Source organism: Dendropsophus ebraccatus, chromosome 13, assembly GCF_027789765.1.
Source record: "Dendropsophus ebraccatus isolate aDenEbr1 chromosome 13, aDenEbr1.pat, whole genome shotgun sequence".
Classification (NCBI taxonomy): domain Eukaryota; kingdom Metazoa; phylum Chordata; class Amphibia; order Anura; family Hylidae; genus Dendropsophus; species Dendropsophus ebraccatus.
In genome coordinates this window covers 2,901,095-2,917,118 of record NC_091466.1, presented here as the reverse complement: position 1 = coordinate 2,917,118, position 16,024 = coordinate 2,901,095, and the positions used below count along the sequence as shown (strand labels likewise).

The 16,024-nt window shown below is 44.5% G+C and overlaps 1 protein-coding gene across 3 annotated transcripts in view; it reads right to left on the bottom strand.

Annotated features, from left to right (window-relative positions):
• The window catches only part of TRIM46 (tripartite motif containing 46), a 55,924-nt gene that overhangs the window by 32,631 nt on the left and 7,269 nt on the right, over positions 1-16,024 (bottom strand). For 2 of the 3 annotated variants that reach the window (XM_069949342.1, XM_069949341.1), the window contains exons 2-4: positions 12,627-12,698; positions 2,820-3,063; positions 2,397-2,740 (exon numbers count right to left, since the gene is read on the bottom strand). In XM_069949342.1, the coding sequence (XP_069805443.1) occupies positions 2,397-2,740; positions 2,820-3,063; positions 12,627-12,689 (651 nt within the window). In that variant the 5' untranslated portion in view covers positions 12,690-12,698. Of the gene's footprint in view, positions 1-2,396; positions 2,741-2,819; positions 3,064-12,413; positions 12,497-12,626; positions 12,699-16,024 lie in introns of those variants that run through there. The other variant, XM_069949343.1, reaches the window with a different exon arrangement.

Here is a 16,024-nt window from a genome sequence, read left to right as displayed (position 1 = left end):
AAGGGCAGGCACACCAGTAGTCTACATGGATGCCAGTTAAGGCCCAGCAGTAGTCAACATGGAAGCTAGTAAAGGCCCAGCAGTAGTCAACATGGATGCCAGTTAAGGCCCAGCAAAAAGGAGGCAAGGGCAGGCCCAGCAGTAGTCAACATGGATGCCAGTTAAGGCCCAGTAAAAAGGAGGCAAGGACAGGCACACCTAGTGAGGCTCCCCAAAACTAGGCCAGACACTGCAGGGCCTTGAACACACAGAGAACCATTACAAGTGAGTGAGGAAGCTAGTGAGCCTCCCAAAAATTAGGCCAGACACTGCATGGCATTCAGCACACAGAGAACCATTACAAGTGAGTGAGGAAGCAAGTGAGCCCACCCAAAAATTGGAGTGAGTCCAGGGGCTGGGATATGTAGTGGACATGAACCCGGGTGCTGACAGCTAACTGGCTAGGCCTGTTGTCAGTCAGCACTCACCATCAAGAGTACACTTGATGCCTCTCAACCAGGGGATGGTGAGGCCCCGGCCATGGCTACACAAAAAAAATAAAATAAAACATCAGGCTGGTTGGCGGGGGCGCGATTGGCGGGCCCCCGCCAACCAGTCCCGCTCCTCCGCAGACGTAGTGTGACGTCAGAGCATGGCAGTGAGGACACAGAGAACAACGAGGCAAGGGCAGGCACACCAGTAGTCTACATGGATGCCAGTTAAGGCCCAGCAACAACGAGGCAAGGGCAGGCACACCAGTAGTCTACATGGATGCCAGTAAAGGCCCAGCAGTAGCCAACATGGAGGCAAGGGACAGTTGCTGCAGGGACAGTTGAACGCTGCGCTTGGACACCTTGCTGGAGGGTGTGGAGCATAGTGGAGGTGAAGGGGTGCGTGTAGGGTGGGAGGCCCTTGTGCCTGGGCGGGGGGACTGACAGAGCCAGCACAGGACACAGGGGAAGGAGCAGGGGTGCGACTTGCAGTTACTGAACGGCCTTGGTTCCACTGAGTGGGGTGTTCAGCACTCATATGCCTGCGCATGCTGGTAGTGGTTAGGCTGGTAGTGGTGGCTCCCCTGCTGATCCTGGCGTGGCACACGTTGCACACTACAGTCCGTCGGTCATCCGCACTTTCTTCCTCCAGACTTGGGAACATCTAGGCCTGGCCACGGGAGTTTGACTCGTGAAACAGTTGCTGATGTACTCGCTCTGCCCCTGCCTCTCCCTCTGCCCACCCCTCTTCCTCTTCCAACCGGTCCTGCGGGTGAACTTGCCTCCCCCTCAGAAGCACGGTCTTCACTAGGCTTATCCACCCAGCTCGGGTCAGTCACCTCCTCCTCATCCACCAGCTCCTCACTCTCTGGTATGGGCACCAACTCTACACACTTTCTGTCACCCCAATACAATGAGCAGTGAAGTTGTATGCAGGATGCACTACAAATCCCAGCAATACAGTGTAGTACACACTAGTTTAGGTGGTGCTATCTGGTATGGGCACCAACTGTATGGTCACCACAGTGTGCTGGTTACATCGTGGTAGCAGCACTACAACTCCCAGCCAGCAGTCTGTAGTAATAGTATTAATAAAAGGTCTGTGTGTTTGTATTGCTGGTATATACCCGGCCTACTGGAAGGCTATATCCTACACTGACACTCTCCCTGACCAGCAGCAGCTCTCTCCCTGATCTCTCACAGCATGCGTCTGAAGCCAGCACTGCCGGCGCCGAATTTTATATGGCAGGGTCATGTGATCTGGCCGACCAATCGCTGCTATCGACATGTATGGGTCCCACGTCATCGCAGGATGTACCAAAGAGTCTCCTGCATGTTTATTGGCTGCAAAATAGCGCCCTAACGTACAGGAAACGGATGATGAGATTTCCTTGAGTATCGCGAGATGCTCGTCCGAGTAACGAGTACCATGGAGTACCCTAATACTAGATCGAGTACCAAGCTCGGACCAGCACGTTCGCTCATCTCTAGTGCTCAGGGTCCCCTCCCCCCAGTAAGCCGGTCAGAGTCTTATCCCTCAGGTCCAGAGGTCGGGGTCCCCTCCCCTGGGTCTGGTGGTCGGGGTCCCCTCCCCTGGGTCTGGCGGTCAAGGTCTTCTCCATTGGGTCTGGTGGTCGGGGTCCCCTTCCCTGGGTCTGGCGGTCAGAGTCCTATCCCTCGGTCCGGAGGTCGGGTTCCCCTCCCCTGGGTCTGGCGGTCAGGGTTTTCTCCCTTGGGTCTGGCAGTCAGGGTCTTCTCCCTTGGGTCCGGAGGTCGGGGTCCCCTCCCCTGGGTCTGGTGGTCGGGGTCCCCTCCATTGGGTCTGGTGGTCGGGGTCCCCTCCCCTGGGTTCTGGCGGTCAGGGTCTTTTCCCTTGGGTCCAGAGGTCGGGGTCCCCTCCCCTGGGTCTGGCGGTCAGGGTCTCACCTTGGGCTTGAAGGTGAGGGTGGGGGGTGTGGGCTCGTGCTGGGCCTTCTGGGTGCCCCATGGGTGGTAGAGCTTGAAGCACTCGTTGCAGAAGCTGGCCCTACACTCGGTGCAGCCCTTGCTGGCCTCCTGCTGTGGCGGTTTACAGAACTGGCACATGATGGCGGTGCTGATGTTCACCGTCTGGCGGTAGCGCTCCACCACTCGCTCCAGTGTCAGGTTCCGGAAGAGGTTCCCCAGTCCCCGTTCCCCAAGGTCCACGTCGTGCTGACAGGAGGGGCACGGGAAGAGGATGCTCGGGGGGTGGGCCGCACAACGCTTCCTGCCCGGGTAAGTGCCAAAACCTGAAAGAGAGAGGAGCCCTGCTGGTGAGGCGAGCTGAGCTGAGGGGGCGCCCGTCCTGCCAGCCCGGGGGGCACTCACCTGACTTCAGCAGCCGCTCCGGCTTGGGCACTGCTCTCCTGCCCATACGGGGGCTGCGGGTGGAGGGCGAGGTGGAGGGCGAGTTGGGCTCAGAGTTGGGGTCACAAACGTAGCCCCTCTGCAGCAGGAGCTCGCTGGCACACACCTGGCACACATTGTGCCGACACGGCAGGATCACCGGCTGCTTATACATCTCCTTACACACCGGGCACAAGAGCTCACGCTCCATGTTCTTCATACTGGTCTGTGGGGAGAGAAGAGGCAGAAGCGTGAGCCCAGCCAGACCCCTCCCCCATCTACTGTCTACTGTATACCACCTGTGTACTATATACTATATACCACCTGTGTACTATATACCACCTGTGTACTATATACCACCTGTGTACTATATACTATATACCACCTGTGTACTATATACCACCTGTATACTATATACCACCTGTGTACTATATACCACCTGTATACTATATACCACCTGTGTACTATATACTATATACCACCTGTGTACTATATACCACCTGTATACTATATACCACCTGTGTACTATATACCACCTGTATACTATATACCACCTGTATACTATATACTATATACCACCTGTGTACTATATACCACCTGTATACTATATACCACCTGTGTACTATATACCACCTGTATACTATATACCACCTGTGTACTATATACCACCTGTATACTATATACCACCTGTGTACTATATACCACCTGTGTACTATATACCACCTGTATACTATATACCACCTGTGTACTGTATACCACCTGTATACTATATACCACCTGTATACTATATACCAACTGTATACTATATACCACCTGTATACTATATACCACCTGTGTACTATATACCACCTGTGTACTATATACCACCTGTATACTATATACCACCTGTGTACTGTATACCACCTGTATACTATATACCACCTGTGTACTATATACCACCTGTATACTATATACCACCTGTGTACTATATACCAACTGTATACTATATACCACCTGTGTACTATATACCACCTGTATACTATATACCACCTGTATACTATATACTATATACCACCTGTGTACTATATACCACCTGTATACTATATACCACCTGTGTACTATATACCACCTGTGTACTACATACCACCTGTATACTATATACCACCTGTGTACTATATACCACCTGTATACTATATACCACCTGTGTACTATATACCACCTGTGTACTATATACTATATACCACCTGTGTACTATATACCACCTGTATACTATATACCACCTGTGTACTATATACCACCTGTATACTATATACCACCTGTGTACTATATACCACCTGTATACTATATACCACCTGTACACTATATACTATATACCACCTGTGTACTATATACCACCTGTATACTATATACCACCTGTGTACTATATACCACCTGTATACTATATACCACCTGTGTACTATATACCACCTGTATACTATATACTATATACCACCTGTGTACTATATACCACCTGTATACTATATACCACCTGTATACTATATACCAACTGTATACTATATACCACCTGTATACTATATACCACCTGTGTACTATATACCACCTGTGTACTATATACCACCTGTATACTATATACCACCTGTGTACTGTATACCACCTGTATACTATATACCACCTGTGTACTATATACCACCTGTATACTATATACCACCTGTGTACTATATACCAACTGTATACTATATACCACCTGTGTACTATATACCACCTGTATACTATATACCACCTGTATACTATATACTATATACCACCTGTGTACTATATACCACCTGTATACTATATACCACCTGTGTACTATATACCACCTGTGTACTATATACCACCTGTATACTATATACCACCTGTGTACTATATACCACCTGTATACTATATACCACCTGTGTACTATATACCACCTGTGTACTATATACTATATACCACCTGTGTACTATATACCACCTGTATACTATATACCACCTGTGTACTATATACCACCTGTATACTATATACCACCTGTGTACTATATACCACCTGTATACTATATACCACCTGTACACTATATACTATATACCACCTGTGTACTATATACCACCTGTATACTATATACCACCTGTGTACTATATACCACCTGTATACTATATACCACCTGTGTACTATATACCACCTGTATACTATATACTATATACCACCTGTGTACTATATACCACCTGTATACTATATACCACCTGTATACTATATACCACCTGTGTACTATATACCACCTGTATACTATATACTATATACCACCTGTGTACTATATACCACCTGTATACTATATACCACCTGTGTACTATATACCACCTGTGTACTATATACTATATACCACCTGTATACTATATACCACCTGTGTACTATATACCACCTGTGTACTATATACCACCTGTATACTATATACCACCTGTATACTATATACTATATATCACCTGTGTACTATTTACCACCTGTATACTATATACCACCTGTGTACTATATACCACCTGTATACTATATACCACCTGTATACTATATACTATATACCACCTGTATACTATATACCACCTGTATACTATATACCACCTGTGTACTATATACCACCTGTATACTATATACTATAGACCACCTGTATACTATATACCACCTGTGTACTATATACCACCTGTATACTATATACTATAGACCACCTGTATACTATATACCACCTGTGTACTATATACCACCTGTGTACTATAAACCTGTATACTATATACCACCTGTATACTATATACCACCTGTATACTATATACACCTATATACCACCTGTATACTATATACACCTATATACCACCTGTATACTATATACACCTATATACCACCTGTATACTATATACCACCTGTGTACTATATACCACCTATGTTCTATATACCACCTGTATACTATATACCACCTGTATACTATATACCACCTGTATACTATATACACCTATATACCACCTGTATACTATATACCACCTGTGTACTATATATCTGTATACTATATACCACCTGTATACTATATACCACCTGTGTACTATATACCACCTGTGTACTATATACCTGTATACTATATACCACCTGTGTACTATATACCACCTGTATACTATATACTATACACCACCTGTATACTATATACCACCTGTGTACTATATACTATATACCACCTGTATACTATATACCACCTGTATACTATATTCTATATACCACCTGTGTACTATATACCACCTGTATACTATATACCACCTGTGTACTATATACCACCTGTATACTATATTCTATATACTACATGTATACTATATACCACCTGTGTACTATATACCACTTGTATACTATATACCACCTGTATACTATATACCACCTGTATACTATATTCTATATACCACCTGTGTACTATATACACCCTGTATACTATATACCACCTGTGTACTATATACCAGCTGTATACTATATACTATATACCACCTGTGTATATACAGGTGCAGTGTAGTATATAGGTATATACAGGAGCAATGTAGTATATAGGTGCAGTGTAGTATATAGGTGCAGTGTAGTATATAGGTATATACAGGGCAGTGTAGTATATAGGTGCAGTGTAGTAAACAGGTATATACAGGTGCAGTGTTGTATGTAGGTATATACAAGGGAAGTGTAGTATATAGGTGCAGTGTAGTATACATGTGCAGTGTATTTTACAGGTATGTACAGGTACAGTGTAGTATACAGGTATATACAGGTGCAGTGTAGTATGTAGGTGCAGTGTAGTATACAGGTATATACAGGTGCAGTGTAGTATATAGGTATATACAGGTGCAGTGTAGTATATAGGTATATACAGGTGCAGTGTAGTGTACATAGGTATATACAGGTGCAGTGTAGTATATAGGTACAAAGAGGTGCAGTGTAGTATATAGGTGCAGTGTAGTATAAAGGTATATACAGGTGCAGTGTAGTATATAGGTATATACAGGTGCAGTGTAGTATATAGGAATATACAGGGCAGTGTAGTATATAGGTGCAGTGTAGTATATAGGTATATACAGGTGCAGTGTAGTATACAGGTGCAGTGCAGTATATAGGTGCAGTGTAATATATAGGTATATACAGGTGTATACAGGTGCAGTGTAGTATATAGGTATATACAGGTGCAGTGTAGTATATAGGGGCAGTGTAGTATATATGTATATACAGGTGCAGTGTAGTATATAGGTATATACAAGTGCAGTGTATATATAGGTATATACAGGTGCAGTGTAGTATATATAGGTATATACAGGTGCAGTGTAGTATACAGGTGCAGTGTAGTATATATAGGTATATACAGGTGCAGTGAAGTATATAGGTATATACAGGTGCAGTGTAGTATATAGGTATATACAGGTGCAGTGTAGTATATAGGTATATACAGGTGCAGTGTAGTATATAGGTATATACAGGTGCAGTGTATATATAGGTATATACAGGTGCAGTGTAGTATATATAGGTATATACAGGTGCAGTGTAGTATATAGGTATATACAGGTGCAGTGTAGTATATAGGTATATACAGGTGCAGTGTAGTATATAGGTATATAGAGGTGGAGTGTAGTATATTGGTGCAGTGTAGAATATAGGTATATAAAGGTGCAGTGTTGTATACAGGTATATACAAGTGCAGTGTAGTATACAGGTATATACAGGTGCAGTGTAGTATATAGGTGCAGTGAAGTGTAGTATATAGGTATATACAGGTGCAGTGTAGTATATAGGTGCCGTGAAGTGTAGTATATAGGTATATACAGGTGCAGTGTAGTATACAGGTGCAGTGAAGTATACAGGTATATACAGGCCAGTGTAGTATACAGGTATATACAGGCACAGTGTAGTATATAGGTGCAGTGTAGTATATAGGTGCAGTGTAGTATATAGGTGCTGTGTAGTATATAGGTGCAGTATATAGGTATATACAGGTGCAGTGTAGTATATGGGTACAAACACACACAGCAGATACGCAGCAGATACGCAGCAGATACGCAGCAGATACGCAGCAGATACGCAGCAGATTTGATACTGTGTTCAGTTATTTAGATCTAATCTGCTGCGTATCTGCTGCGTATCGCAGCAGTAAATACGCAGCATATAAGCCGTGTGTGTTTGTACCCAAAAGGTGTATATACAGGGACAGTGTAGTATATAGGTAGATACAGGTGCAGTGTAGTTTAAGGTAGATACAGGTGCAGTGTAGTATATAGGTATACACAGGTGCAGTGTAGTATACAGGTGCAGTGTAGTATACAGATGCAGTGTAGTATATAGGAATATACAGGTGCAGTGTAGTATACAGGTGCAGTGTAGTATATAGGTATATATAGGTGCAGTGTAGTATATAGGTATATACAGGTGCAGTGTAGTATATAGGAATATACAGGTGCAGTGTAGTATATAGGTATATACAGGTGCAGTGTAGTATACAGGTGCAGTGTAGTATATAGGTATATACAGGTGCAGTGTAGTATACAGGTGCAGTGTAGTATATAGGTATATATAGGTGCAGTGTAGTATATAGGTATATACAGGTGCAGTGTAGTATATAGGAATATACAGGTGCAGTGTAGTATACAGGTGCAGTGTAGTAAATAGGTATATATAGGTGCAGTGTAGTATATAGGTATATACAGGTGCAGTGTAGTATATAGGTATATACAGGTGCAGTGTAGTATACAGGTGCAGTGTAGTATACATGTATATACAGGTGCAGTGTAGTATATAGGTATATACAGGTGCAGTGCAGTATATAGGTATATACAGGTGCAGTGTAGTATATAGGTCGAGTGCAGTATATAGGTATATAAAGGGGGAATGTATATTGGTGCAGTGTAGTATATAGGTAAATACAGGTGCAGTGTAGTATATAGGTAAATACAGGTGCAGTGTAGTATACAGGTATATACAGGTGCAGTGTAGTATATAGGTATATACAGGTGCAGTGTAGTATATAGGTATATACAGGTGCAGTGTAGTATGTAGGTGCAGTGTAGTATATAGGTATATACAGGTGCAGTGTAGTATACAGGTTCAGTGTAGTATATAGGTATATACAGGTGCAGTGTAGTATATAGGTATATACAGATGCAGTGTAGTATACAGGTATATACAGGGGCACTGTAGTATATAGGTGCAGTGTAGTATATAGGTATATACAGGTGCAGTGTAGTATACAGGTTCAGTGTAGTATATAGGTATATACAGGTGCAGTGTAGTATATAGGTATATACAGATGCAGTGTAGTATACAGGTATATACAGGGGCAGTGTAGTATACAGGTGCAGTGTAGTATACAGGTATATACAGGTGCAGTGTAGTATATAGGTATATACAGGTGCAGTGCAGTATATAGGTATATACAGGTGCAGTGTAGTATATAGGTCGAGTGCAGTATATAGGTATATAAAGGAGGAATGTATATTGGTGCAGTGTAGTATATAGGTATATACAGGTGCAGTGTATATATAGGTATATACAGGTGCAGTGTAGTATATATAGGTATATACAGGTGCAGTGAAGTATATAGGTAAATACAGGTGCAGTGTAGTATACAGGTATATACAGGTGCAGTGTAGTATATAGGTATATACAGGTGCAGTGTAGTATATAGGTATATACAGGTGCAGTGTAGTATGTAGGTGCAGTGTAGTATATAGGTATATACAGGTGCAGTGTAGTATACAGGTTCAGTGTAGTATATAGGTATATACAGGTGCAGTGTAGTATATAGGTATATACAGATGCAGTGTAGTATACAGGTATATACAGGGGCACTGTAGTATACAGGTGCAGTGTAGTATACAGGTTCAGTGTAGTATATAGGTATATACAGGTGCAGTGTAGTATATAGGTATATACAGGTGCAGTGTAGTATACAGGTGCAGTGTAGTATACAGGTATATACAGGTGCAGTGTAGTATATAGGTATATACAGGTGCAGTGCAGTATATAGGTATATACAGGTGCAGTGTAGTATATAGGTCGAGTGCAGTATATAGGTATATAAAGGGGGAATGTATATTGGTGCAGTGTAGTATATAGGTAAATACAGGTGCAGTGTAGTATATAGGTAAATACAGGTGCAGTGTAGTATACAGGTATATACAGGTGCAGTGTAGTATATAGGTGCAGTGTAGTATACAGGTATATACAGGTGCAGTGTAGTATATAGGTCGAGTGCAGTATATAGGTATATAAAGGGGGAATGTATATTGGTGCAGTGTAGTATATAGGTAAATACAGGTGCAGTGTAGTATATAGGTGCAGTGTAGTATATAGGTGCAGTGTAGTATATAGGTAAATACAGGTGCAGTGTAGTATATAGGTGCAGTGTAGTATATAGGTAAATACAGGTGCAGTGTAGTATATAGGTAAATACAGGTGCAGTGTAGTATACAGGTATATACAGGTGCAGTGTAGTATATAGGTATATACAGGTGCAGTGTAGTATATAGGTCGAGTGCAGTATATAGGTATATAAAGGGGGAATGTATATTGGTGCAGTGTAGTATATAGGTAAATACAGGTGCAGTGTAGTATACAGGTATATACAGGTGCAGTGTAGTATATAGGTATATACAGGTGCAGTGTAGTATATAGGTATATACAGGTGCAGTGTAGTATGTAGGTGCAGTGTAGTATATAGGTATATACAGGTGCAGTGTAGTATACAGGTTCAGTGTAGTATATAGGTATATACAGGTGCAGTGTAGTATATAGGTATATACAGATGCAGTGTAGTATACAGGTATATACAGGGGCAGTGTAGTATATAGGTATATACAGATGCAGTGTAGTATACAGGTATATACAGGGGCAGTGTAGTATATAGGTATATACAGGTGCAGTGTAGTATATACAGGGGCAGTGTAGTATATAGGTATATACAGATGCAGTGTAGTATACAGGTATATACAGGGGCAGTGTAGTATATAGGTGTATATACAGGGGCAGTGTAGTATATAGGTGCAGTGTAGTATATAGGTGTATATACAGGGGCAGTGTAGTATATAGGTATATACAGATGCAGTGTAGTATACAGGTATATACAGGGGCAGTGTAGTATATAGGTGTATATACAGGGGCAGTGTAGTATATACAGGGGCAGTGTAGTATATAGGTGTATATACAGGGGCAGTGTAGTATATACAGGGGCAGTGTAGTATATACAAGGGCAGTGTAGTATATAGGTGTATATACAGGGGCAGTGTAGTATATACAGGGGCAGTGTAGTATATAGGTGTATATACAGGGGCAGTGTAGTATATACAGGGGCAGTGTAGTATATAGGTATATACAAGGGCAGTGTAGTATATAGGTGTATATACAGGGGCAGTGTAGTATATAGGTGCAGTGTAGTATATAGGTGTATATACAGGGGCAGTGTAGTATATAGGTATATACAGATGCAGTGTAGTATACAGGTATATACAGGGGCAGTGTAGTATATAGGTATATACAGGGGCAGTGTAGTATATAGGTGTATATACAGGGGAAGTGTAGTATATAGGTGCAGTGTAGTATATAGGTGTATATACAGGGGCAGTGTAGTATATAGGTATATACAGATGCAGTGTAGTATACAGGTATATACAGGGGCAGTGTAGTATATAGGTATATACAGGGGCAGTGTATATATAGGTATATACAGATGCAGTGTAGTATACAGGTATATACAGGGGCAGTGTAGTATATAGGTGTATATACAGGGGCAGTGTAGTATATACAGGGGCAGTGTAGTATATACAGGGGCAGTGTAGTATATAGGTGTATATACAGGGGCAGTGTAGTATATACAGGGGCAGTGTAGTATATAGGTATATACAAGGGCAGTGTAGTATATAGGTGTATATACAGGTGCAGTGTAGTATATACAGGGGCAGTGTAGTATATAGGTATATACAAGGGCAGTGTAGTATATAGGTGTATATACAGGTGCAGTGTAGTATATAGGTATATACAGGGGCAGTGTAGTATATAGGTGTATACAGGGGCAGTGTAGTATATAGGTATATACAGGGGCAGTGTAGTATATAGGTGTATACAGGTGCAGTGTAGTATATAGGTATATACAGGGGCAGTGTAGTATATAGGTGTATACAGGGGCAGTGTAGTATATAGGTATATACAGATGCAGTGTAGTATACAGGTATATACAGGGGCAGTGTAGTATATAGGTGTATATACAGGGGCAGTGTAGTATATACAGGGGCAGTGTAGTATATAGGTATATACAAGGGCAGTGTAGTATATAGGTGTATATACAGGTGCAGTGTAGTATATAGGTATATACAGATGCAGTGTAGTATATAGGTGTATACAGGGGCAGTGTAGTATATAGGTATATACAGATGCAGTGTAGTATATAGGTGTATACAGGGGCAGTGTAGTATATAGGTATATACAGATGCAGTGTAGTATATAGGTATATACAGATGAAGTGTAGTATATAGGTGCAGTATACAGGCGTGCAGTGGATGGCGCAGTATTCGGCCCCCCTCCGGCCCCCATCACCTTGCTCCCTCTCCCGGCAGCCATGTCCTCCTAGGTGACGGGGGAGGGAGGGATTCCGGCTGCAGGAAGATGGAGGATGCAGTTGTCATGGTGACGGCAGATTGTGCTGCAGCTCTGGCTGCTCCGGCATCCTCCCCTCCCCCGGAATCTCCACATCTCATAGACATGACAGAAAGATGACTACAACCCCCATCATCCTCACCGCACACTTACACTGATCCGCACCAGAGCGTCCATGATAGAGGTGAAGGCCTGGAGCTCGTCTCCTTCAGCCATACTGCTCCGCTGCAGGACGATGAAGACGAAGAGGAGGAGAGAGAGGAGGACGGAGCATGAGCAATGTGCATGAGGGGAGGGGGAGAGGAGACCCCCACCATCCCACCCCTCCACCTCATAGGGAATATACATAACTACTACCACCCCCACCATCCCACCTCCTCCTCCTCATAGGGAATATACATAACTACTACCACCCCCACCATCCCACCCCCTCCACCTCATAGGGAATATACATAACTACTACCACCCCCACCATCCCACCTCCTCCTCATAGGGAATATACATAACTACTACCACCCCCACCATCCCACCCCCTCCACCTCATAGGGAATATACATAACTACTACCACCCCCACCATCCCACCTCCTCCTCCTCATAGGGAATATACATAACTACTACCACCCCCACCATCCCACCCCCTCCACCTCATAGGGAATATACATAACTACTACCACCCCCACCATCCCACCCCTCCACCTCATAGGGAATATACATAACTACTACCACCCCCACCATCCCACCTCCTCCTCCCCATAGGGAATATACATAACCACTACCACCCCCACCATCCCACCCCTCCACCTCATAGGGAATATACATAACTACTACCACCCCCACCATCCCACCTCCTCCTCCTCATAGGGAATATACATAACTACTACCACCCCCACCATCCCACCCCCTCCACCTCATAGGGAATATACATAACTACTACCACCCCCACCATCCCACCCCTCCACCTCATAGGGAATATACATAACTACTACCACCCCCACCATCCCACCCCTCCACATCATAGGGAATATACATAACTACTACCACCCCCACCATCCCACTTCCTCCACATCATAGGGAATATACATAACTACTACCACCCCCACCATCCCACCTCCTCCTCCTCCTCATAGGGAATATACATAACTACTACCACCCCCACCATCCCACCTCCTCCTCATAGGGAATATACATAACTACTACCACCCCCACCATCCCACCCCCTCCACCTCAAAGGGAATATACATAACTACTACCACCCCCACCATCCCACCTCCTCCTCATAGGGAATATACATAACTACTACCACCCCCACCATCCCACCTCCTCCTCCTCATAGGGAATATACATAACTACTACCACCCCCACCATCCCACCCCCTCCACCTCAAAGGGAATATACATAACTACTACCACCAACATCCCACCCCCTCCTCCCCATAGGGAATATACATAACTACTACCACCCCCACCATCCCACCTCCTCCACCTCCTCATAGGGAATATACATAACTACTACCACCCCCACCATCCCACCTCCTCCTCCTCCTCATAGGGAATATACATAACTACTACCACCCCCACCATCCCACCCCTCCACCTCATAGGGAATATACATAACTACTACCACCCCCACCATCCCACCTCCTCCTCCTCATAGGGAATATACATAACTACTAACACCCCCACCATCCCACCACCTCCTCCTCCTCCTCATAGGGAATATACATAACTACTACCACCCCCACCATCCCACCTCCTCCTCCTCCCCATAGGGAATATACATAACTACTACCACCCCCACCATCCCACCCCCTCCACCTCATAGGGAATATACATAACTACTACCACCACCAACATCCCACCTCCTCCTCCTCATAGGGAATATACATAACTACTACCACCCCCACCATCCCACCTCCTCCTCCTCCTCATAGGGAATATACATAACTACTACCACCCCCACCATCCCACCTCCTCCTCCTCATAGGGAATATACATAACTACTACCACCCCCACCATCCCACCTCCTCCTCATAGGGAATATACATAACTACTACCACCCCCACCATCCCACCTCCTCCTCATAGGGAATATACATAACTACTACCACCCCCACCATCACACCTCCTCCTCATAGGGAATATACATAACTAATACCACCCCCACCATCCCACCTCCTCCTCCTCATCATAGGGAATATACATAACTACTACCACCCCCACCATCCCACCTCCTCCTCCTCATAGGGAATATACATAACTACTACCACCCCCACCATCCCACCTCCTCCACCTCATAGGGAATATACATAACTACTACCACCCCCACCATCCCACCTCCTCCTCCTCATAGGGAATATACATAACTACTAACACCCCCACCATCCCACCTCCTCCACATCATAGGGAATATACATAACTACTACCACCCCCACCATCCCACCTCCTCCTCCTCATAGGGAATATACATAACTACTACCACCCCCACCATCCCACCTCCTCCACATCATAGGGAATATACATAACTACTACCACCCCCACCATCCCACCCCCTCCACCTCATAGGGAATATACATAACTACTACCACCCCCACCATCCCACCTCCTCCACATCATAGGGAATATACATAACTACTACCACCCCCACCATCCCACCTCCTACTCCTCATCATAGGGAATATACATAACTACTACCACCCCCACCATCCCACCTCCTACTCCTCATCATAGGGAATATACATAACTACTACCACCCCCACCATCCCACCTCCTCCACCTCATAGGGAATATACATAACTACTACCACCCCAACCATCCCACCCCCTCCACCTCATAGGGAATATACATAACTACTACCACCCCCACCATCCCACCTCCTCCTCATAGGGAATATACATAACTACTACCACCCCCACCATCCCACCCCCTCCTCCTCATAGGGAATATACATAACTACTACCACCCCCACCATCCCACCTCCTCCTCCTCATAGGGAATATACATAACTACTACGACCCCCCACCATCCCACCCCCCTCCTCCTCATAGGGAATATACATAACTACTACCACCCCCACCATCCCACCCCCTCCACCTCATAGGGAATATACATAACTACTACCACCCCCACCATCCCACCCCCTCCACCTCATAGGGAATATACATAACTACTACCACCCCCACCATCCCACCTCCTCCTCCTCATAGGGAATATACATAACTACTACCACCCCCACCATCCCACCTCCTCCACCTCATAGGGAATATACATAACTACTACCACCCCCACCATCCCACCTCCTCCTCCTCATAGGGAATATACATAACTACTACGACCCCCACCATCCCACCCCCTCCTCCTCATAGGGAATATACATAACTACTACCACCCCCACCATCCCACCTCCTCCACCTCATAGGGAATATACATAACTACTACCACCCCCACCATCCCACCCCCTCCACCTCATAGGGAATATACTTAACTACTACCACCCCCACCATCCCACCCCCTCCACCTCATAGGGAATATACATAACTACTACCACCCCCACCA